The 22,886-nt window shown below is 32.7% G+C and overlaps 1 protein-coding gene across 1 annotated transcript in view; it reads right to left on the reverse strand.

Annotated features, from left to right (window-relative positions):
* The window catches only part of COPB1 (COPI coat complex subunit beta 1), a 31,495-nt gene extending 14,387 nt beyond the window's left edge, over positions 1-17,108 (reverse strand). The window contains exons 1-13 of the mRNA XM_016162040.2: positions 16,954-17,108; positions 16,077-16,226; positions 12,672-12,901; positions 12,105-12,274; positions 10,424-10,538; positions 9,144-9,236; positions 7,389-7,526; positions 5,400-5,519; positions 3,969-4,076; positions 3,739-3,885; positions 2,837-2,982; positions 1,537-1,633; positions 291-451 (exon numbers count right to left, since the gene is read on the reverse strand). Coding sequence (XP_016017526.1) covers positions 291-451; positions 1,537-1,633; positions 2,837-2,982; positions 3,739-3,885; positions 3,969-4,076; positions 5,400-5,519; positions 7,389-7,526; positions 9,144-9,236; positions 10,424-10,538; positions 12,105-12,274; positions 12,672-12,901; positions 16,077-16,167 — 1,616 coding nt within the window. The 5' untranslated portion in view covers positions 16,168-16,226; positions 16,954-17,108. The remainder of the gene's footprint in view (positions 1-290; positions 452-1,536; positions 1,634-2,836; positions 2,983-3,738; positions 3,886-3,968; positions 4,077-5,399; positions 5,520-7,388; positions 7,527-9,143; positions 9,237-10,423; positions 10,539-12,104; positions 12,275-12,671; positions 12,902-16,076; positions 16,227-16,953) is intronic.
* Positions 17,109-22,886: the final 5,778 nt, after the last annotated feature.

The raw sequence follows: 22,886 nt of genomic DNA on the forward strand, positions 1-22,886 counted from the left end.
CACAGAAGGCATATAAACGTAAATTTATTGAGAATACTTTATTCACCTTCTATTGTTATGATGATGCTACCTAAAACATATTGTAAATGATGAGTTATACTCTATAACGAATGTATCGCAAATTTTCAACAATTATTGCTTTAATAATAATTAGTTTAATCCTTTCAAGTATCTTAACTGGCAAAGATTTCCATTTTGGTCAAAAAAACTAGAGGAAAGGAATAACTTGATTGTTTCATATGGTAATTTTAAAAAAGTATAGCTGGCCAAGCACAACTGCTGCAAATTACCTTTCTTCCTCTTTTTTGGTGGGTCTAGAACTGCTAAGGGCACTTTGAGTTGCATAGGTACCCATCTCAGTTACCAATTTCTGAACTGGCCCCACAGTTATTTCTTCTTCAGGTTTTAATTCACCAGCTTCTTTCTTTATTTCTGACTCTACGATTGGGATCTAAAAATCAATTGGAAACATCAATTTAGTAGTATCAATTGCAAGAAAAATCATATTTAAATATTCAATAATTTCTATAGAGAAGCATTCCCTCAAAGGAATTTTTTGAACTTGGAATTCTGCTTTCAATTTTCTTTCCTTCCCATGGTAATGGTAGTGAGTCGAAGAGGGACTTCTGAGTTGGACGCCATTAACTAGTTGTATGGTTTCGGGCAAATTAAACTACTATTAGCTTCAGTTTCTTACTAAAGAGATCTTTAAATTTTACTAAGATTTGCTAAATGTAAATCTTAATTCTTTCCACTCAAGTTACTTAATAGGAAAATGCTTACTATAGTGACTAAGACAAAGTAGGTACTCTTGTTCCTCTTTTCCATCCCTTCTCTTGAAATGCTAACCAAAAGTGTACCCATCCTTCTAAAATAAAATAAATCTGACTTATTTGTACAAAATAACTTCATCAACTACCTTTTTTAGAAAACCAGATGGCTACTAGTATTTATTAGCCCATCATCTAATTTAAGAGCTCTAAGAGCCTTCAATCATTATCTATCAATTACTTTATTTTATAGATGAAAACCTGATGTCCAGTCAGGTTAGGGAATTTATATCTAAGGTCCCAGAGCTAATTACTGGCAGAAACAAGACTGGAACCCAGGTCTCCTAACAAGCATTATTATTTCTATTATTCCATATGGTTATTTGGATGAGGAAATATTACTAGTTTTAATTCATAAATATTGTAAAGTCAGTCCTGTCATACTTGCATTTTTCTTTCAGAACACATAGGCTAAAGCTGAGCTTTTAGTCTTTTTCCTTTTTTGAAAACACAGAAGCTTTTCTTTAATAAAAATCTTACCCAGAATGGTAAATAAACAGATAAAATAGGTGCTATGGCTCAATGCAGGGGAGGGGAACTCCCCCAATTTCCCACAATTAATTATCTGGGTAATTAAAATGCATTTTTCAGTTTTTTAGCCCAGATACTTCTAAATAAAAAAAAGAAAGCAAATTATGACATAAAAGTCAGATGTACTAAAGTAAAAATCACCATATAAAGTAGCAATGATTAAAGTAAAACATACCTCTCCAAGGGACCTGCGGACCTCAGTCATTACACTCTGAATATCTTCCTTGGTACTACAGTATTCTCCCAGGATCCATAATGCTCCTCGATAAATCCTGAGGCAAGAATATAAGTTCTGAAACACTGACTTTGCCAAAAATAATCTTGAAGCAAAGCACTTTCTTTGTGCATTTATGCTCAAAACAAGAAAACAAGATTCTGCACTTTAAGGGATTATGGATGACATTTTAAGAAAAAACTATAACAAAGACACTAAGTTTCTTTGATTCTCTCTGGAAATTGCAAGGATTGGAAGGAAAATAATTGTTCTCATCCACCATTAATAGGAACAATTTAAAACTGGTAAACACAGTAGTAACAATAAAATACCAAAATGTTTCCTATAAAATTTTATCTTCTATTTAGGACAGAGTTAAGATAAACTTGACTAGATCACGTACTACTATGAAAAGTTTATTATTTTAATGTAAAGGTATTTTTTATTTGTAGTCACTAAAAATAAGAGCCAGGATACTGAACAGAACAATGGACAAGAAAGGCGTGCAAAAGATGAATAACAAAAATATTTCCAAAAGTAAAGAAAGTAACTATTTTCTAGTTAAACATATTAAAGTAAATAGTCTTCAGTCATTTTTTTTCCCTAAGATTTTCATTAAATTCATTCTTTAAAAATTCTAGAAACTTAGGCTCTAACACATCATGGCTACCAAAAGTAAAACTTTGATATATATATTTTTTTCTCACAGAGAAAGCAAATCTCGCCTCCATAAAACCAACACATTTTCAATCAGAAAAACTATTTTGTAATGGTCCTTTCCTTTCAATCTAGGCAGATATAATGCAAGTCAATTATAGTCTATCCATCCGATGCTTTAAATGAAACAAAATTTGGATGCAACAGTCCTTTCTCATTAGCAAAGGCTATCTGAAGGGAAACATATCAAATTTAGGTTGCATTTGCAATCATTCACTTTAATAAATACTAAAAGGGGATATAAATAACAATGAAATCCAAAAACAGATACCTTTTAAAAATTTATTCCTTAGTCATTTTCGGATTCCCAGAGTTTTAGAGGAAATTAGGATGGTGAAATCTAGCTCAGTAACTAATACAAAAATAAATTTTGCCCACAGATTAAGGATTAACTAGGGGTAAGGGTGAGGTGATGATTATTGTCAAACTGATTTTGTCTTATTTTGGTTTGACTGGCTCCCTTATATTCTTTTAACAACTGACTCTTTAAAGACAGACACTGGTAAAATGCTTGACTTTACATTTAAACAGATTTTAAACTCACTTGACGGATTTAATGGCATGAAAGACTTCAAGCATCTTCTCAACAATAAGCATTCTCAAGTTATCAAAGCGCTGAATGGCTTCACGAACAAACTCCAAGACATCAGCAGCTGCTGCTTCATTACTGTCACTGAGAAATTCCATTAACTAGAAAAAAAGGAAAGGAGAATAATAATTATATAATTTTCAGAATAAAAATTATCTAAGGTTTAACACCTTAAGTAATTTTTAGTAAGGTTTATATAAATTTAAAAAATTTACAAAGTATATAATAATTTTCAAATATATAACAAAATGTAAGTTGAGAGACATGTATCATTATGTAAACAAAGTCATATGGCTCTTCTATTTTGTGTGCAGCAAAGTTTATTATAAAGCTCACTGTACAACAGAAGCTGGAAATCCACAACTCAAAATAAGTTGGATATGACTAAGTTGTAACTAAAGGCAAAATTATTTTAGAAAAAATTCAGAGCATGAAGACAAAATTTCAAAATACAATAACACACTTCATTTATCTGACAGTGACAGAAAATAAAATATTCTAGGTAGGTGAATTTTTCCTATAACTGAGTCCTTCAACTTTAAGAGGTAAAATGATTTGAAAGAAATACTTATTCACCCCACTGACGTATATACAAAGAATAATTTTACTTTAGATAACTGTAACAAACATTAATTATAATAATGTGGAGGTATTTTTGTCATTTTATTGGAGTGAAGATGTAAGAAAAATGTCAGAGGCCTTATTCTTCTGAACTTAAGAGTGGACATAAAGATCATTTCTGACTAGGAGATTTAATAATTCCAGATAGTTGAGATTTCTAGAGTTTAATTACTCAATATCTAGAATTTTAAAAATTCTTTTAGAGAATTTCAAAATAAAGGTAATCAATTACATACCACAGGAATAACATTTGCAGCCATATCTGGAAATCGGACAGAACAGGAATGCAATGTTCGCACAAGGAGTTGTCTATATTTGTCAGTATCTTCATGTTCAGACACATTATTTGTTTTAATTACTTCCTTCTTCAGGACAATAACCAGCTATAGAACAAAATAAAAATAAGTGAGAATTACATCACGTTTGGCTTGACAACTGACAAACTGCTCTCAGATTTTTGTTTTACCTCTTCGACATTCCTAGAAGAGACAAGATCCAATGCTAACTGCAGAGTTTTCTTGCGAACTTCCAGGTCTGGTGTACTCAATACTCTTAGGATGTCCATAACCAGGTCCTGAAAAAGAACAAAAAAATCCAGAATTAACATCAGTGTTTTTGGTCACGAGAAGAAAATCTTAACCGTAAAATGAAGGAATCTGTTCATCATCACCTTAATTCTATAATCAATAATAAAATCACTAGTGGTAGAAGGACCAGATATTTTGGGTCTCCTGATGTAAAGCAATATGAAGTATGAAATACCATACATGATGTATTCAAACTGAAAACGTTTACCGAGTCTATCAAACTTTAGATCAACTCGCAGTTTACAAGAAATACAGACGTCAGAGGAACAAGCTAAATGACATAATAACCAGACATATCCAGAGGAGGGGCATCTTATAAGGACAATTGGTCTGATCTCTTCAATAAGTCAGTGTCATGAAAAATAAATACTGCTCAAATTAAAAGACATAAGGGACATAACAATCAGATATGATGTATAATCATGAACTGGACAAATCAAATCAAAAAGGCATTTGGGGGACATCTGGGAAAATCTGAGTTTGAAGTTGATATTTGATAAGAAACTATCAACAATTTTGTTAAGTGCGATGTTATTTTGGCTCTGCAAGAAAATGTAATATTTTAAAGATGCAGAATTAACAAGTAATTTAACTTCTTTAAAATTTTATATTTTTAAACCTTTCAGATAAAAAAACTTCTAAAGTCTTAGAATGAACTGTATAACCTTCATTTACATTCATTAGTTGTTAATATTTTGCCACAATTGCCTTATCATACTCTACTTTTAAATACTTTAGTGTAGACTTCCCAAGAATATGAATAATTTCTTACATAACCACGATACAATGATCAAATTCAGTGAATTTAACATTATAATATTAATATACAGTCTATATTCACATTTATCCAATTGTCCCAATAATGTCCTTCATAGAAGATTTTTGTTGAATCAGCACTGAATTTAGCTCTCATGTTGCTTTTTTTTAATAACAATCATTATTCACAGATTAAATAGGAATGCTGATACTTTCTAAATTCTAATAATCTTTTATTCTCAATCAGTTGGCATAATTATTTTCCAAGAAATGTAAATTATGTTCAAATCAACACAAATCTATCTCTATTGCTAAAAACACCAAGTGCATAACAAGTAGAAAATATAAAAGATATTAATTCATGTTAGAAATATTTTTTAATGGCAAAAATAATATCCCAAAGGTCTATGCTGATTCAAGAGTTACACCTTAGTTGAACAAAATTTAAACTGCCTAGTATCCAAGCATTTAAGCTACCCAAAAGGGCAAGGCTTGGAGTTATCTCAATGTGAAATGATTTTACTTAGGATTTCTCTCTGTCAGATAATATTTACCTGTAGTACTCGTTCATGAGCAGGATGTTCTTTTAATTCTATCAATCGATCCAGAACAATGAGTTTTACATTGTTGTCACTCTCCTTAATAATTAAATCAATGTAACACTGAGCAGCAGCCTATATAAAAAAAAGAAATACATTTCAAGAACATATTCATCTATCTTGAACATAGAATCTGAAAACAAGGGGGGAAAAAGCCTACAAGAAGCCGAAACATATTCACTACTCCTGCACTAAGAGTCCATGCATTTTTCCCAGATGAATGTGTCCCTCTGTTCTCTAAATTCTAACAAATCTTATTATTTTTCAAGTTTACAAAAGATTAAAAGCACCAAAAATTTAAAGGATAAAAAGGGGCTGCTACAGGCAGAAATGCTATTAACAGCCAAAAATTAAGGGTAGAAACTAAGAAACAAGGAAGGAAAAAAGCAGAGAGACAATCCCAAAAAGTATAGCTACTGAGCATCTTTAACTTTAGGTGCAGTCTAACACATCTGCATTACAGTACAGAAAAATCATGAATATTAAGATGACCATGAATTATTAAAAGCAGAGGACAAAGGAGCAAGCCTGAAAGACTTGCGAATGACCTGGAACAACTTGATCAACAAAATAAATAATAATGTTGGATTATAATCCATACAATAAAATATTCATACTGATATAGAGAAAGGAAAAAAGGAAAGGAGGGAGGGAAGAAGGAAGGAGAAGGAACAGCTGTTCTTTGCAGAACAGCTCTAATTAGTAAATGGAGAATGAGGACATAGAAGATAACTGTTAAAATACCACAGTAAACTAAGTGCTGTAGAGAAGATCCACTGATGGATACTAAAATTAGTTGATGCAAGTTTGAGAAGAAATAGGATATCCACACAGTTTCAAAGTTTCTTCACAAAATATTTACTGATTATAAAAGGAAAAATCATAATGTAACAGTGGAGAAATTTGGCAGACAATACCTTAACCAAATGACTGATCAAGGTTAATATCACCAATAATAAGTTATATCAACATATATACTTCTTTGTGATACGCTGAGAAAGATGTATCACTTCTGTGGTATCCTTCCCCAAAATATATTACCTCAGGTAATCATAAGAAAACATCAGAAAAACACAAATTGAGGGATGTTTTACAAACTGACCCAATATTCTTCAAAACTTTTAAGGTCATGAAAAATAAGAAAAGTGTGAGGGACTGTCACAGATTAGAGAAAACTAGTAACTACACGTAAATGTAATGTGTGAACCTGAACTGGGTCCTGGGACAGAAAATGGACATTAGTGAGGAAACTGGTGAAATTCAAATAGTCCATAGTTTAAATATATTGTTCCAATCATAATTTCTTAGTTTTAACAATTATACCATTGTAATACAAGAAATGAACATTATGGGAAGTTGGGTAAAGGGAACTTTCTGTATTTTTGCAACTTTAAGTCTAAAATTATTTAAAAATAAAGTTTAAAAAATGTTTAAACGACTGGTGAGTAAAGCAGTAAATTCTCCTATTTACACAATCTGGCATTCTAGAACTATTCATTCTCTGTATATACTAGGTGTTCCTCTCATACAGTCTTTCGCCGCCCCCCCTCCCGCCCCCATAAATGTCTTGATGTAGTAAACTAAAGAATAGAAAGATAATATTCCATTACTGAAAATACTCACTGGAACCGTTTTTAGAATCCATCATTTAGGATCCAGAATCCATTCTCTCATCTACTTTTTAATATAATTAAAGTATGAGGAGAAATCTTAAAATACTAGTATCATTCTCCCAAAACTAGAAATATTGATATTGTTTCTGCCTCTCTTTCTCTCCATGTATTTATGTATAAAAGCAGGAAGGAAGTAAAGAAAGAAGGTCAGACCATGTAAGGAATCTAATACTTTCATAAAATTTGTAGTTGCCAAGAAACCACATGATAAATTGCAATGTCATTAAATCATAAATGATAGCTATCATCTAACGCACAAAAAAATTAGTACCTTGATTGCAGTAGGTGCACTAGAGAGTGTCACTAATGTTCCAGCGGCTTCATATTTTACAGCAGGGCTAGATGACTGTAGTAAGTTATAGATGCAGCGAATGAAACGAGCCCTTTCTGATGGATTAGCATGACAGACCTGGAGAAGAAAAATTTAGGTTTCACTGACTTCGTAAACACTTGCTTTAAAACAGATTAAAAAAAAAATAGATATCAGCTTATGGGATGCTAGTTTTCTTAATTTGAAAGCTAAAAATAGTCATATGAAGAAATCTGAAGATGCCAGCCAACCTGGAATAAGACACTGGATCACAACGCTGGTAATTTCAGAAAGAAATGTTTTACTTCAAGTAATTGTTATAGCTCCTTGATCATTTATTCGTTCGATCATAATTTATATTTTCACTTTCACAAAAGGTTTTCAGATGGTTTATAATAAAAGATGCTTACTATACACACATGTGAAAAAGAAAATGTCAAGTACAAAGGCAAGGACAATAGCACATTAACCAACTAATATGGGTACTATGATATTAAAATTTGGTCTTCAATTTTTATTCTGGATGTCATTCCAAAAAAGGAAGCATGATGGATTATATAAATCTTAATAGTTGAAAAAGGGAAAATATCAGTTCTTAAAGCAAAACAGATAAACTCTTTTTCAAGAACTACTTATTATTTGAAACTATATTCAATACTGGGGAGACAACTAAAATTTTGCATCCCATTCTAAATGCATCTTAACATCTTTACTTGTCAAGAAAATATGTCTTGTTTTTTCTCTTTTGAAGTCAGTATTTGTTAGATTTTCCTAAAATGTATCCAATTAAATCTCTATTACTTGGGCATGACTCAAAAGCTATTCCTTTTTCCTATAACCTGGACCATACTTGACTTAGAAGTGATTGCATAGCAGAGAACCTCTATATCTGAGAGCCTCAGAAATCCTTAAACCATACATACAAATTAAAACTATATGTAGACAGTTCTGGTTTCATCTTAAATACCAATTCTATTTAACTGGTACCCTGTGTTAAAAAGGGGTCTTTCCTGCAGAAACAAAGATGGCTATAATGAGTTAGCAGTGTCCGCCATGGGTAGTTTTTTGTCTATATCATCCTACTTAATAAAGCTGTTCCTGATATATATTTTGTTGGCTTCGAATAGTTTATGAATAGCAAAAATGGATGTTTATGTATTTTTTATTTTATCAGAAATTAAGATGCAATCGATTCTTTCAAAAAATATATAATTAAAACATTGCCAATAAAACTTAATTATAAAACCAAATCTCTTATCTAGTTTTTCATTTCCTTGTTAGTCAATGGCTTATCATGTCATATTAACATATTTAAGTTGCTTCTTTTAAAAACAGGAAATATAAGAAGTGTTAAGGCTTTTCGTTTGTTTTAGATTTCCAAAGTATACTCAAGAAAAGATCTTGAATTTTATTCTAAAGCCTAATTTATAACCTATTCAGTGACTGAACAGCATACAACAATTTCTTTGCAGTTGTACTGGGTCAAGCCATGAGTTTTTATAGAATTCTTTACAGAGATTTAGAAAGAATGGAAGCGAGTACCTGGAAAACACAATCAACTAAAAGAAAATTTAAAAAAGACTTTAATAGGCCATGCTATAAAATGTTTCTACTATTAAAACATATTATTCTAGCAATTAAGCAGCTTCCCAGAAAAAGACTATTTAACCTTAAAACTGTTTAAGGTTTATTTTACTCATTACAGATTAGTCTTACCTTATAAATTAGTTCAACAATAACCAACTGAAGAATGTCTCCAAATGTCTGAACTTGATCAATACAAGTACTTAGATAATCCAAAGCTCGATCCTAAAAAAATAAGAATATTTATCAAACTCCACCTCATTCAACAAAGGGACTTAATGCAATTTTTAAAAAAATACACAACTTAAAAACAAGACAAATGAGGAAATTAGAGCAAAGAAAAATTAACTGAAAGAAAAAAATGACAGTTAACACATAAACGTAAGATATAAAATCAAACACATAATCTACAAATGAGCCACAGATCTGGGGTCTGAATTTTCCAGCACATAAACCAAGGGTGTTTAAGGTTCATGATTTGGGGTTATCTGTACAATCAAAACAAACCAGCTCCTTAGGGGTACAGTTACTCCTAGTTCTGAGACCTAGGAGAAAAGTCTCATCAATTCTCATACATTGACCACTGTGATATAAAGAACTATAGTTTCGACACCACCTCTACAGTCAAAGTTATCAACAAATTTTATTGAACATTTCTGATTATGTATCTTCATGAAGGTAATTACAAAAACACAGGTCAGTAAAACCAACTCTAAAGAAGACAAAATTGTGAACTAAATAAGTATCTTTCTTATGATCTTGTTTAGAGATAAAATGACAGTGTCTAGATTTCAGAGGAATGAATAGACTCCATATTTTTTACTTTTCATGCATATTATTTCCCACATTATGATAATAAATACTGGATAGCAAAAATTCCAAGATCAGATGCCACCAAGGTGCAGTCACTGCTAACCACCAACGGAGCTGAAGTAGACTTGATACCCACTTAAAAATTTGAAGAGCCTAAATAAGAACACATGTCTACAATGAAGACCACCCTTCTTGCATAGACAAAGCTCAGGGTGGACTTTATACAAAGCTACTGTTCTATATTACACAATTTTAGATCTAAACTAAGAGAAGGAAAAACAAGCATTCAAAGCCCGAAAGCAGACTGCCACAGAATATGACCATAATTTCAATCTGGAAAAACTGTAAAGTGGTTATTAAATGCCTTGCTAATGTTTACTTGAAAAAAATCTATATATATACACATAAGCAATATTCCAGAGAAGGGTTAAGAAAAAACTGTATTTGTATATTACGTTCGAAAATTTAAATAAATCAAAATATACAAATCACATGTACTATAAACAAAATTACTGACTAAAAATTTGACTAAGCCTATGTAATAATTTTAATTCTCATTTAAATACAGTCATATAAGTATTTTTAAAAAAGTATTTCACCTGATCTGCATGAATTAGCATCATAAATGCATTCCTTTTGCAACTTGCATCCTTCTCATTCACCAGAAAATCATGTATCAGTTCAGGAGCATCGGGGATAAGATGTTCAAAATTTCTTTAAATTAAAAAAAAAAAAAAAAAAAATCCACGTTTAATGAAAATCTACCTTGTTCTTTTAGTAACTCTCTGGACATACTACCAAAATTAACCTTTATCAAACTTTACAACACTATCAATTGTTTTGATTTTTAGAACATTAAATCGATTAGAAAATTATCAGTAGGGATCTCAAACTTACATCTTAATATAATAAGTTATCAAATTATATTTTTCTAGTTCAATACAGAAAAAGCTAATTTATTCAACATGTTATCTATCAACTAACTTGAATAACTGTCTTTCAAATACTTTGGGAATATATCGATCCTCATTAACGACATCCTCAAAGTACTAAAAGATCTTTCACCAAGAATTATCAGAGGAAAAAAAGTCTCTTGAATTTTACTAGTTATGCACTATATTTGTTTACTTATTTTGAAGATTTTTAAGTATTTGTAGTTTACAGAATAATGAACACAAGAACAGAATAATGAACAAGAATAATTACAGAATAATTAACAACCATCACCTAACTTCAGCAATTATTAATTCATAGCCATTTTGTTTCACCTATACCCCTCCCCACATCCTCTCCTCCCATATTATTTTGAAGCAAATCCCAGACCACTTATCATTTCTTCTGTAAATGTACTGATATGTTCTCCAAAATTAAGAATTTTCCTTTTAAAACTAATCATAATACCATTATTATTTTTAAAAATTTAACATTTCCTTAATATTATCATATAGGCAGTGTTCAATTTTCCAAATGTCTTATAAATGGCATAGTTTTTGTATATGCACTGTAGCTTAAAATACTGAAATCTGTCTTATGATAGCTTTCAAAGAACTCTACGTTATTAACTACAATATCATTTTCTCTAACAGAAACAAAATGTAATAGGAAGAGAACTGTGAAATTACATGACAATCAACTATTAAAGTACAAAGATATTTATAAAAATTACATCCTACTTCTAAAGTGGATTGACACCACTGATTATAAAAACCAAACTTTCTAGCCTTATCTAACTGATTTATTTTTATTTATCTTTGAATTTATTTTATTTATCTTTGAATTATTTTTAAAGTCTAGAATCTTCAACTTTAGAAGAACAGGAATCAGCTGAGAATTGCAATCCTTCCTATTTACAAAGTTCCCTCCTAAGGTCTCTAAGGGTGAAAAGACAAGACCCACATTCCACAAAAAGGGAATTCTAAAACTGGGTCAAAAACTCGAAGCCTATATGGGATAAGTAAATTAATAAATTAAGTGGACTGCAGTAATATAATTGAGAATGACAGGCACTGTCATAAACTGGAAAGTATACAACCTGCTTAAAGGCTACCGTCACTGAATTTCAGCAGATTGTTGCCATTTAGAAACTAGGACCCAGTGTTGACAGAAATTTTGACTTTTCAATGTTGACAACTTAATGACAGTGAGGAAAAAATTCTTGCTCAGGCCAAACAAAACATATCTGCAAGATACATATGATCTGTAAGGAACTATTCTAGAATCTCTAGTTTAAGAGACTAAACAGTCCTCACAGAACTAGATCAAAGGAATACCTTTATTTACCTATAGATAGTATAGATGGCCAAAACAGCATTTCTTCTAACGTAGCTGTGTCGATGCTCCAAACAAGCACGGATAGCTGGCATTAAAGGTTCTAGCAATTCTGCTTCTTTCAATTTGCAAAGAAAACGAAGAGTAGATCCTCGAATAAATTCATTAGGATGCTGAAGATCCTGATATAAAAATTTAAATATGAAATGCTGAGTTCCATCATTTTACAAAAAAAAAAATTTTTAATGCAAAATTTTCCAGTGAAAAACTCAGAGAGTAGGTTCCAGGAAAAGACTTAAGAGTATCACATAATTTCCAAAGACTCCTGTTTATAAGGCAATTTTTACTTATCCTGTCAATGTTATATTCTGTGTCACTGTTTTTACTAACACATAAGAATTCATGGAAAATGTCTAAAAAAAGTAACAATGAAACTTTTTACAACTTCGGTTCCAAATATTCACAACTTACATCTTAACTAAGATTTAATTTTAAAAATTAAATATAAAGCCCACTCCATTGATTTTACAATTATCTAAAATCAAAGCACTATTCTGGGATAATTGTGGTTTAGTTTACCTTTCTGTAGGCATCACATACAAGGATCATTTCATGTAAAAGTCTCCCATCTGGAGTTGTTTTGGGAACAATTTCCCAAAATACCAGAAGCAATTTTTTGATAGTGTGATCCTGAAGAGGTAGCACAAAACGAATGATGGTCATCAGAAGTCCAGGAAGCTTTTCACCATTTAGAATCATAATGATCACTTTCTTCAAAGCTTCAGTCTTCGACTTCACATCTCCTTTTTCTGATTCAAAATTTTTAAAAAAAGAAAAAAAGCACAAGTATTTCAAAAGAAAATTTCTCAGATAATTTTAGAGGCAATTAGCAAAAAAACAAAAAACAAAAAACAAAAACAAAAACAAGAAGAAAACAAACCATTTTCTCACTTCGTCAGCAGCAAGGGTAATAAAGGCACTAACCCAAGTAACAAGGGTTACCTGGCTATGCCACAAACTATATGACTTTACGCAAGTGATTTATCTCAGAACCTCATGATTCTTTACATACATATGAAGGCACTGGATTAGATCTCTGATCCCTAACCAGTGGAATTAATGTACAGGCCATGAATTTAAAGATATACTAAATAATGTATGTCTCAATCATATAAGCAGCTATTTTTCAAAATAAAATAGATGCTATTAATGCTTCTGAATTCAACGTAGCTTTTAGTCAGTTTATATTTTCTCAACTGAAGTTACAACCACTATTACAGGTGTGAGAGAGATCAATGACAAGTTTTCAACATTAAGAAAATGCTCAAACTCAAAAAGAGAACTAAAGACTAGATTAATTCCAAAATCCCATCATAGTTCTATAAGCTATAAAATTTTAGAATCTTTCTTAAGAAATTACCTAAAAAACTAGAAAATTAAAATGTAGTAGATTAGTAGCCATTATTTAGAATTAAGGATAACACATTTAAGATGCTAGTTTACTGTTACTTAGACTAAAAAAAATGCACTATAAAGTATCTGATGCAAAACAATCTATAACGTCTTATTATCATTGCATACTGAAGAATTTATAGTACATCTTTTGGATCCAAAATTCAAAGGAAGAAATATAAGACATAAGCACAATGCTACTAAAATTGTTTTGATCATAAAAATAAATATCTAGAAGAGCAGACAAAAAGGGATGACAAAGTCTTTAATAATTTTTCAGTTACTATGAGGAAAAAAACTAGAAATAAATTTACAACAACTAGAGCAAAGTGGCTATTAAAACAAGAGTTCCTTGCCATTGACAGAGACTGTAAATGACCAGTCGAAAGAGTTATAGAAAAAATTTAAGCTTCAGAGTATTGTACAAAGTAAATCAAAAGTTCATTCTAGACCCCAAAAGCTATATATCTATTCCTAGCTTGGTATATTTTAACATGTTGTAGAATAGAGACTATCCTCAGTAATTTGGACTGAGAACACAGTGAGAGCTATTGCCAAATTTACCCCACATGGGTCAATATTTTTGTTTAAAACAGACTAACTTCTCATGCATCTCTCCCTGTTTCAGAGTATTATATCTCCTGCCACATATGAAAAAAATTGGTGTGCACCACATCAAATCAAGAATTAAATGTGAAAGGATAAACTGAATATTCAGTTTTTAAGTCTGTGAGGAGAGGTGACAATAGCTGATAGCAATAACCACAAAAATAAGACAGATTAGGCAAAATTCTAAGTGGCTAAAGTTGTATTCACTGAGCCCAAATCGGTTTTCCTCTTTGTCCCAAAACTTCCTTTCTGAATTAAAAAAATTTTTTATATCTGCTTGATAGTGTAAGGGACAGAGTCAAAAAAGCATAAAATTGTATCGCTATGATGCTGATGACTTCTTTTGTTCCAGTTTTTGTCTACTTTTCACGGGTTAGCAAATCCTAAAAATCCTGCAGGCTAAAACACCACTTGTGACTAAAGGTTAAATTGTAAAAGTGAAACAGCAAATTTTTTTAAAATCTACAATTTATATTTCAAGACCCCATCCCCAATTTCCATTTATTCTAACAATCAAACTGAGGCGAAGGATACTTCTATCCACATCTTCAAAATTTTAAAAACTTCTTTTCTTTACCAAAAGCCTTTGGGGTCTAGAATGAACTACCAAAAATATGGAAAATTTCAAATAACAATTCAATTCACTAACATATACTAAATACTTTCTACTCCAGGGAATGTATAATCATCAGAGCTCATATCCAGCGATTAAAGGTAAAGAAAACTGTAGGTAAAGCAGGTCAATATTTCACCAAAGTATTTGTTACTCAAATCACAAACTACTTCTAAACTTTTTCTCATCTTTCGAGATAAAGTCAAAAATGTATACAAAATTTTAGACTACTTATTTATTTATTGGTTGGAGACAGTAGTCAAGGCAGCTTTTATTCTTTATTTTCCCAGCTATAACTTTAAGTATTTTGGGGGTCTAAAAATGAAAACTTTTAAATTTTAAGAAAAAATTAGAAAGTTTACTCATCGATTTACATTTCATTCCACTATCTTATGTGAATATGAATATAAATTTTTGTGCATGTGTGCAATTGTATATAAGTGTATCAATTTAAATGCCATGAGAATGTTTTTTATCTCTAAAACTAGACCTCAATAGAAACCTAATATTAAGTTAATTAATATCAGAAATTATTCCATTTCTACTGATTAGTAAGAGATAGGAATACACAGGTAAAATATTGTCTCCGTTCAAACTGCAAACTATCTCTTAAAAGATACTTTCAAGATTCGAAGCAGAATTTTCACTCTATTCTGTTTTAAACAGTAGTTATCAGTTTAAGTTAAACTTATTTTTAGTAGTTCAATTAAATAAGAATCATTATTTTGGAACGTACATTACTACTTAAAAATTTTGACAGAATCACAAGGAGACAAAGTATACACTTTTAAAATTCAGAAATATACTTTTTGTTTTCTTCTTTGCATAAATTTTTTAAAAATAAAAAGCTTATACTTTCCTGGAAAATATGTGTATTTCAGTGTTGACTTTATTTGATATTCAACAACAGGTGGTGAACCCAAAGAACAAAGTTTTGGCTTTTTAAATGCTCAAAGGAACTAAGACATTCAAATACACATTCTCTCAACCTGTTACCTACAGAGAATTGTCAGCTACATTTAAACATACTATATTAACTACACAAGCCATTATTCTTGTTAACATCTAACAATTAAACTATTGCCTTCCTTGATCTTTACTAAGCTACATTAAGATGTTTTATTTCCAAAAATCAATATTGCAAGTCTAAAAGTAATGTTTTCATTTTTAATAAGACAAAAGATTTAATAAAGATATTAGAAAAATTAGACAAAAAAATAAGCATTCTAATGATAAAGGAACTTAAAGTGCAAATGAGCTTTTTCTTTTCATTTTTTTCATTTCATTTTCAAAATATTATCAGAGTTTACCTAGATCATTTTTTAAGCTAATTTCAGATGGTGGTTCTGAATCCATTGGCACATTAATTAAGGTATAGCACACGTTCTCAGCAGCCGTCATGGTTTCTGGATATAATCAACCCCTGATAGAAGATTTTAAGATGACAGCTGCCAGGAAATCTAGAAAAATAAATGCAAAGATATCATGCATTACAAGTAAATCACCAAAAAACAAAACTAACTATCGCGATCTTTATTACCTAAAGTTAATTCAGTTTCATAATGAGTTTTGAAGTTTTAGAAGGGGAGGGTCGATCTATATTGTGTCCCATAAAAATAAACCCTAATATAATAAAAAACACTTGTCTGTTTCGATCTAAGGTATATTATCTCTCACTCCACAACCCCGCCCAGGGTTTAGAATGCTGTACTACAAAATTAAGGCCCATAATACAATGACAGTCGCCCAGCCCCATCCCACCACGTTACAGACGTGATTTAACTTAACAATAAATTCAAACACTCGGTTAAGAGACTCTTGTATACGATTACTCTGCTAAAACAAAGTCTTATCGCGTTCATGGGCGAGACCCAACACTGTGTACATGGGTCCATCAATCCGTGTGCCGCACCCCCGGTGCCCCTTCCCTTTCCCTTTTCTCCTGCAAAGCAAGCCCCGGCCCGGAATGGCGAGCCCCGGAGACTTGGGAAGAAGGTCGCCAGCCAGTACGCAGGCCAAGAGCAGGCGTCTGGCCCGGGGCTTCCTAGATCCCTTGTTCCACTTAGCCAGGCCTGGATGCCAGCGGCCTAGTCTCTCCCCTTCCGCATCTTTCCCTCTAGAGAGCCAGTTCCTCCGGCTCTGCCCAGCCCACCACACTTTTGAGATTGGGGGCTCGTGGCCCGCTACCTGGCTCCGACCGGCAGAAGCTGGGGAAACCGCGGGACCGTCTATTCCTGCTTCAACCACCAGGAATAGCGGAGGCTCCGCGGAATCCTTGGCTGACGTGGAAGGGGGTGGGTAGCCGACCGAAGCTACAGCCACCTCGCTCCTACGGCAGCGCAGAGAAGACAAACTTTCTCCGTCCTGCGGCTGCGCGCTGCGAGTACGCCCTTTAAGTTTCTTTCTTTTGTCCTCGGTCAGTTTAGGCCGCAGTAAGGACTGGAAACATATATTCATTGTTTTCCCTGCAAGCCTGAATTAAGCGCTGTGGTAATTTCAAGAGTATTTAGAATGTGCTTCTCATTCGAGAAATTAAAACAGTCAAGGGGAGGAAGTGCGTGGAGAAAAAGAAAACACATTTTACAGGTCCAGTGGAAAAAAGCACAAGAATGGGAGTTGGGAGCCCTTTTCTAGTTCATCCACTAATAAACTGGAAAAGTAACTAAATAGTATTTAAGTAACTTCTGTTCGCCTAATACAGGACACTAGATTATGTGACTATCTATTTCAGTTAATATATACACATACAGTAATTTGAATCTCTGCCTCTGCAGTTAGGCTGGAGTTGCTTGAACATCAGTTACACTCCGTTTTGTTGTTTGTTTTCAGTAACTGCCTTTTTCATGATGCATTCTGAACACTCAATAAATTACAAATTTTTTATGCATAAAGGGAAATTTGAGTTTTAAGGGATTTTACCTATCTTCAAAGAATTGTTACAGTTACAACCCACCATGGCACCTTCAGTTTTGCCCACTTGAGGTTCCATACCCTCCCTCAACCCTCAACCCCTAAAAAAGGTGTTTTTTTGGCAAATTTTTAATTTTAAAAAATTGAAAGCTTAAGCAAAATATTGTGACTACAAAGAGGTCTGCCCTTATTAACAGGTTCACCTTTTTAGGGAGATAGAACACAAACAGTGCCTCATCTATCTAGAATATTTTGAGATTTCTTCTTTTTGGAACCATTAAACAAAAAATAAAAATAAATTCCTGAGCACCCAAAATATGTCACAAAGGCCATGTGTTATAGCATTTTCTAAGCGCTTCACAAATCCTCTGCATTCATTTTTTAAAAATGTTTATCACGAGATAATTGGAATGGCATACAGAAATCCCATGTACCTTTCAATTTCTTACAATGGTAACATATAATTATAGTACAATACTGAATCCAAGACATTGATAGTCAGTGTCACATTTCACCAGTTTCATATGTATTCATTCATCTGTGTAGTTTATTATGTTTAGATTCCTGTGATCACAAGTTAAGGTACAATCCCATTACAACTACCATTCCTACCCTTTTAGTCACAGACACTTCTCATCTGTAACCCCTGGCAACTACAAATCTGTTCTCCATTCTATGATTTTGTCATTTCAAGGATGTAATTTAAATGAACTGTACAATGTAACCTTTTGAGGCTAGCTTTTATTCACTCAGCATAATTTCCTTGGTATCAATCTAAGAAGTATATACAACAGGTTGTTCCATTTCTGTATTAATTTTTAACATGGAATTTTTACAAATGCAGTTACCTGGTTTCCAAGCCCATTTATCAAGAAATGACAACCTGTTCACATGAAATGAAGCCCCAAAAGCATAAAAACTAGACTTAATAAGAAACTACAGAAGTTTAGGGCCACTATGAATGGTTCAGGACTAGCTATATCCACTTCAGTAGTCCTGAAAGCTCCATTGTGTTACGGAATAAAATTTGAGGCTTATTATGACCAAGTTAATAAGTAAACTATTAAATATGAAAAAAGGCAAGAAAATGTAATGCTTTATAAAACTTCATGTAAGGTCTGCACTTAAAATTGTCTTAGGCAGTGTATATACTATTATATATTATTAAATACATATAGTCGAATTCTTCCTGATTTGTTTAAACATGCACTTCTGTTTTGGAACTTTTTACTCTAGCATGTAAATATATGACTTTGAATGCTTTTCAAATTATAAGTTGAACAAGGACCTTGTCATATACCAAGGATAATAAAGATTTACATGTCTAGGAAACTAAAACCTAGAGAAAGGAGACTTACCCAAAATCACAAAATAGTTAACCACTGAAAATGCTGCAACTAGAACCAGAATCCTGTCACTTACCTTACTATCTCTATTTTTAACCATACCAGTTCTTCAGAGATGCACTTAGATGCTTAGGAAATTCCAGGTGAATTGATTATCTTTATACCAAAGTGATAGTTTCTAAAATTGCCCACAAAGTATAATACAGACCAGTTTTTCAGCTGAATGCCAGCCAAGTAATTTGTTTACATTTAGAGAAGTATACAAAAATGATACACACACACACACACACACACTCTTTAAACAACAGAACCACTTAACAAAGGCTCACACTATGATAGGCACAGGGGAAGAGACTTGCCTGAGGAAAAAGCAGATTATGAAACTTCCCACTTACGCTTCTTCCACCAGACTATACACCCTTTGAGTCTGAAGGCAGGAAGGACTCCCTCTAATTGTTTTATTTGTGAAAGTTACATGTGCTTGATACAACTCCATTGTTGGTTAAACGGCCACATAGTACTATGGCCTCATCCCAAGCTCAAATGGCAGACGCTTGAGGCTACTCCAGAGTGGAGACCAACATCTCACACGTTCCTGTATTTAGTCAGAAGTCTTTCTCAAAAACAAGGTTGCCAGAGTTTCTCTTACCACTCTCCCTTCAAGAAGTCACATATTTCATGGCAAAAGTCATAAGAAGAAAGTTCGTATCATTACAGGCCTATCTCCAAAAACAAGAATGAGCCCAAATAAATGACCTAATGCTTCATCTTAAAAAAACTAGAAAAGGAAGAACAAATGAAGACTAAAGTCAGCAGAAGGAAATAAATAAAATTAGAGCGGAAATAAATGAAATTGAAAACCAAAAAACAATAGAAGAAATAAATGCAACAAAGAGCTGGTTCTCTGAGGTTAATGAAATTGGCTAGACTCACTAAAGAAAAAAGAGAAAGGACACAAATAAATAAAATCAGGGATGAAAGGGGATATTACGACTGATACAAAGGACCATACAAGAATACTATGAAAAAGTTTATTACACCAAATTTAAAGACCTAGAAAAAATGGACCAGTACTTAGAAAAATACAACCTTCCTAGACTGACTCAAGATCTGGAAAATCTAAATAGACCATCAGCAGTATGGAAATTGAAACAATCATCAAAAACCTACCAAAAAGTCAAAGTCCAGGACCAGACGGCTTCGCCAGTGAATTCTACTAAACATTCAAAGAAGATTTAATACCTATTCTCCTTAAACTCTTCAAAAAACAAACAAACAAACAAACAAACAAAAAACTGAAGAGGAGGTATTACTTCCCAACACATTTTACGAGGCCAATATTACTGATACAAAAACTTGGTAAAGATAACACAAAAAGACCAATATCTCTCATGAACACAGATGCAAAAATCCTAAATAAGATATTAGCGAACTGAATACAGCAAGATATTAAAAAGATTATACACCATGATCAAGTGGGCTTCATCCCAGAGGCATAGGGATGGTTCAACATACGCAAATCAATTAATGTGATATACCACATAAACAAATTAAAAAATAGAAATCATATGATCATATCGATAAATGTAGAAAAAGCCTTCGACAAGATACAGCATCCATTTATGATCAAAACACTTAACAAAATTGATATAGAAGGAAAGTACCTTAACATAATAAAGGCTATCTATGACAAACCCTCAGCCAACATTATACTTAATGTTGAAAAACTAAAAACATTCTCTCAGGAACAAGGCAAGGCTGTCCACTATCACCACTGTTATCCAATATAAAATTGGAAGTCCTAGGAAGTGCAATCAGGCAAGAATAAGATATAAAAGGCATCCGAATAGGAAAGAAGTCAAACTGTTACTATTTGTAGATGACATGATTCTCTATATAGAAAACCCTAAAAACTCCACAAGAACACTACTAGAAACAATAAGCAAATACAGTAAAGTCTCTGGATACAAAATCAACGTTCAAAAATCCATAGCTTTCCTATACTCTAATAATGAAGTATCAGAAAAAGTGGAAACAATAACTCCTTTTGCAATTGCAACAACAAGAATAGAATACCTAAGAATAAATTTAATGAAACAAGTGAAGCACTTATATAACGAAGACTGTAAGACCCTACTAAAAGAAATCGAAGATACAAAGAAATGGAAAGATATTCCGTGTTCTTGGATTGGAAGAATCAACATAGTTAAAATGACCATATCACCTAAAGCATTATACAGATTTAATGCAATCCCCATCAAAATCCCGTTGGCATTTTTTAAAATAGAACAAAAACATCATTAGATTTGTATGGACGCACAAAAGACCCCAAATTGCCAAAGCCATTCTGAGAAAAAAGAATGAGGCCGGAGGCATCACACTGCTCCACTTCAAATTATACTACAAAGCGACAGTAATCAAAATGGCATGGTATGGGCAACAAAACAGACACATGGACCAGTGGAACAGAATCGAGAGTCAAGAAGTAAACCCACATTTATGTGGGCAAATAATTTTCAACAAAAAAGCCAAAAACATACAGTGGAGAAAGGAAAGCCTCTTCAATAAATGGTACTGAGAAAACTGGAAAGCCACCTGCAAAAGAATGAAACTAGACTGTTGTCTATCACCACACAGCAAAATTAACTCAAAATGGATTAAGGACCTGATATAAGGCTGGGAACAATAAAATGCATAATAGAAAACATAGGAACTAAACTCAAGGACCTTGGACTTAAAGAGGATTTTATGAATTTGACTTAAAAGAGAAGTAAAAGCTAAAATAAATGAATGGGACTACATCAAACTAAAAAGTTTCTTCTCAGCAAAAGAAATCATCAAGGTAAAGAGACAACCACCTGAATGGGAAAATATATTTGCAAGCAACACCTCCAAAAGGGCCTAATATCAAAAATATACAAAGAACTCATACAACTCAATAAAGACAAAAAAACAAATGATCCAATCAAAAAATGGGCAGAGGACCTGAACAGACACTTCTCCTTAGAGGACGAATGGCCAACAAATATATGAAAAGATGCTCAACATTGCTAGCTATTAGCCAAACGCAAATCAAAACCACAATGAGATACCATCTCACACCTGTTAAAATAGCTATAATCACCAGAACAAGTAATAACAAATGTTGGAGAGGATGTGGAGAAAAAGGAACCCTCATACTTTGCTGGTGGGACTGCAGATTGGTACAGCCACTATGGAAAGTGGTATGGAGGTTCCTCAAAAAACTAAGAATTAATCTACCATATGATCCAGCAATCCATCTTTTGGGTATTTACCCCGAAGACTTGAAAACTCATATCCAAAAAGATATTTGCACACCGATGTTCAGAGCAGCATTATTCATGGTGGCCAGGATGTGGAAACAACTGAAGTGTCCTAAGATAGATGATTGGCTAAAGAAGCTGTGGTACATATATACAATGAAATATTATTCAGCCATCAGAAGAGATGAAATACTACCATTTGCGACAACATGGATGGACCTTGAGATAATCATGCTAAGCAAAATAAGCCAGACAGAAAAAGTTGAAAATCACATGAGAACACTTACATGTGGGATATAAACTTAAAAGCAACAAATGAGCAGGACAAACAAACAGAGACTCATGGACATGGACTATAGGCTAATGGCTACCAGAGGACTGTAGAGTAGTGGTTACTAGTGAGGTGGGAGAGGAGGGGGTAGGTAGACAGTGTAAAGGGGCTCAAGTATAGGGTTTATGGGGAGGGCGAAGTGGGTAGAGGATCAAATATATGGCAGCTTAAGAAAACTGGACTTTGGGTTTTAAACAGAAAAGAACATACAGATGACAAATGATAATATATACCTGAAAATTATATAAT

The sequence above is a fragment of the Rousettus aegyptiacus genome, unplaced genomic scaffold (genome assembly GCF_014176215.1).
Source record: "Rousettus aegyptiacus isolate mRouAeg1 unplaced genomic scaffold, mRouAeg1.p scaffold_m13_p_5, whole genome shotgun sequence".
NCBI lineage: Eukaryota > Metazoa > Chordata > Mammalia > Chiroptera > Pteropodidae > Rousettus > Rousettus aegyptiacus.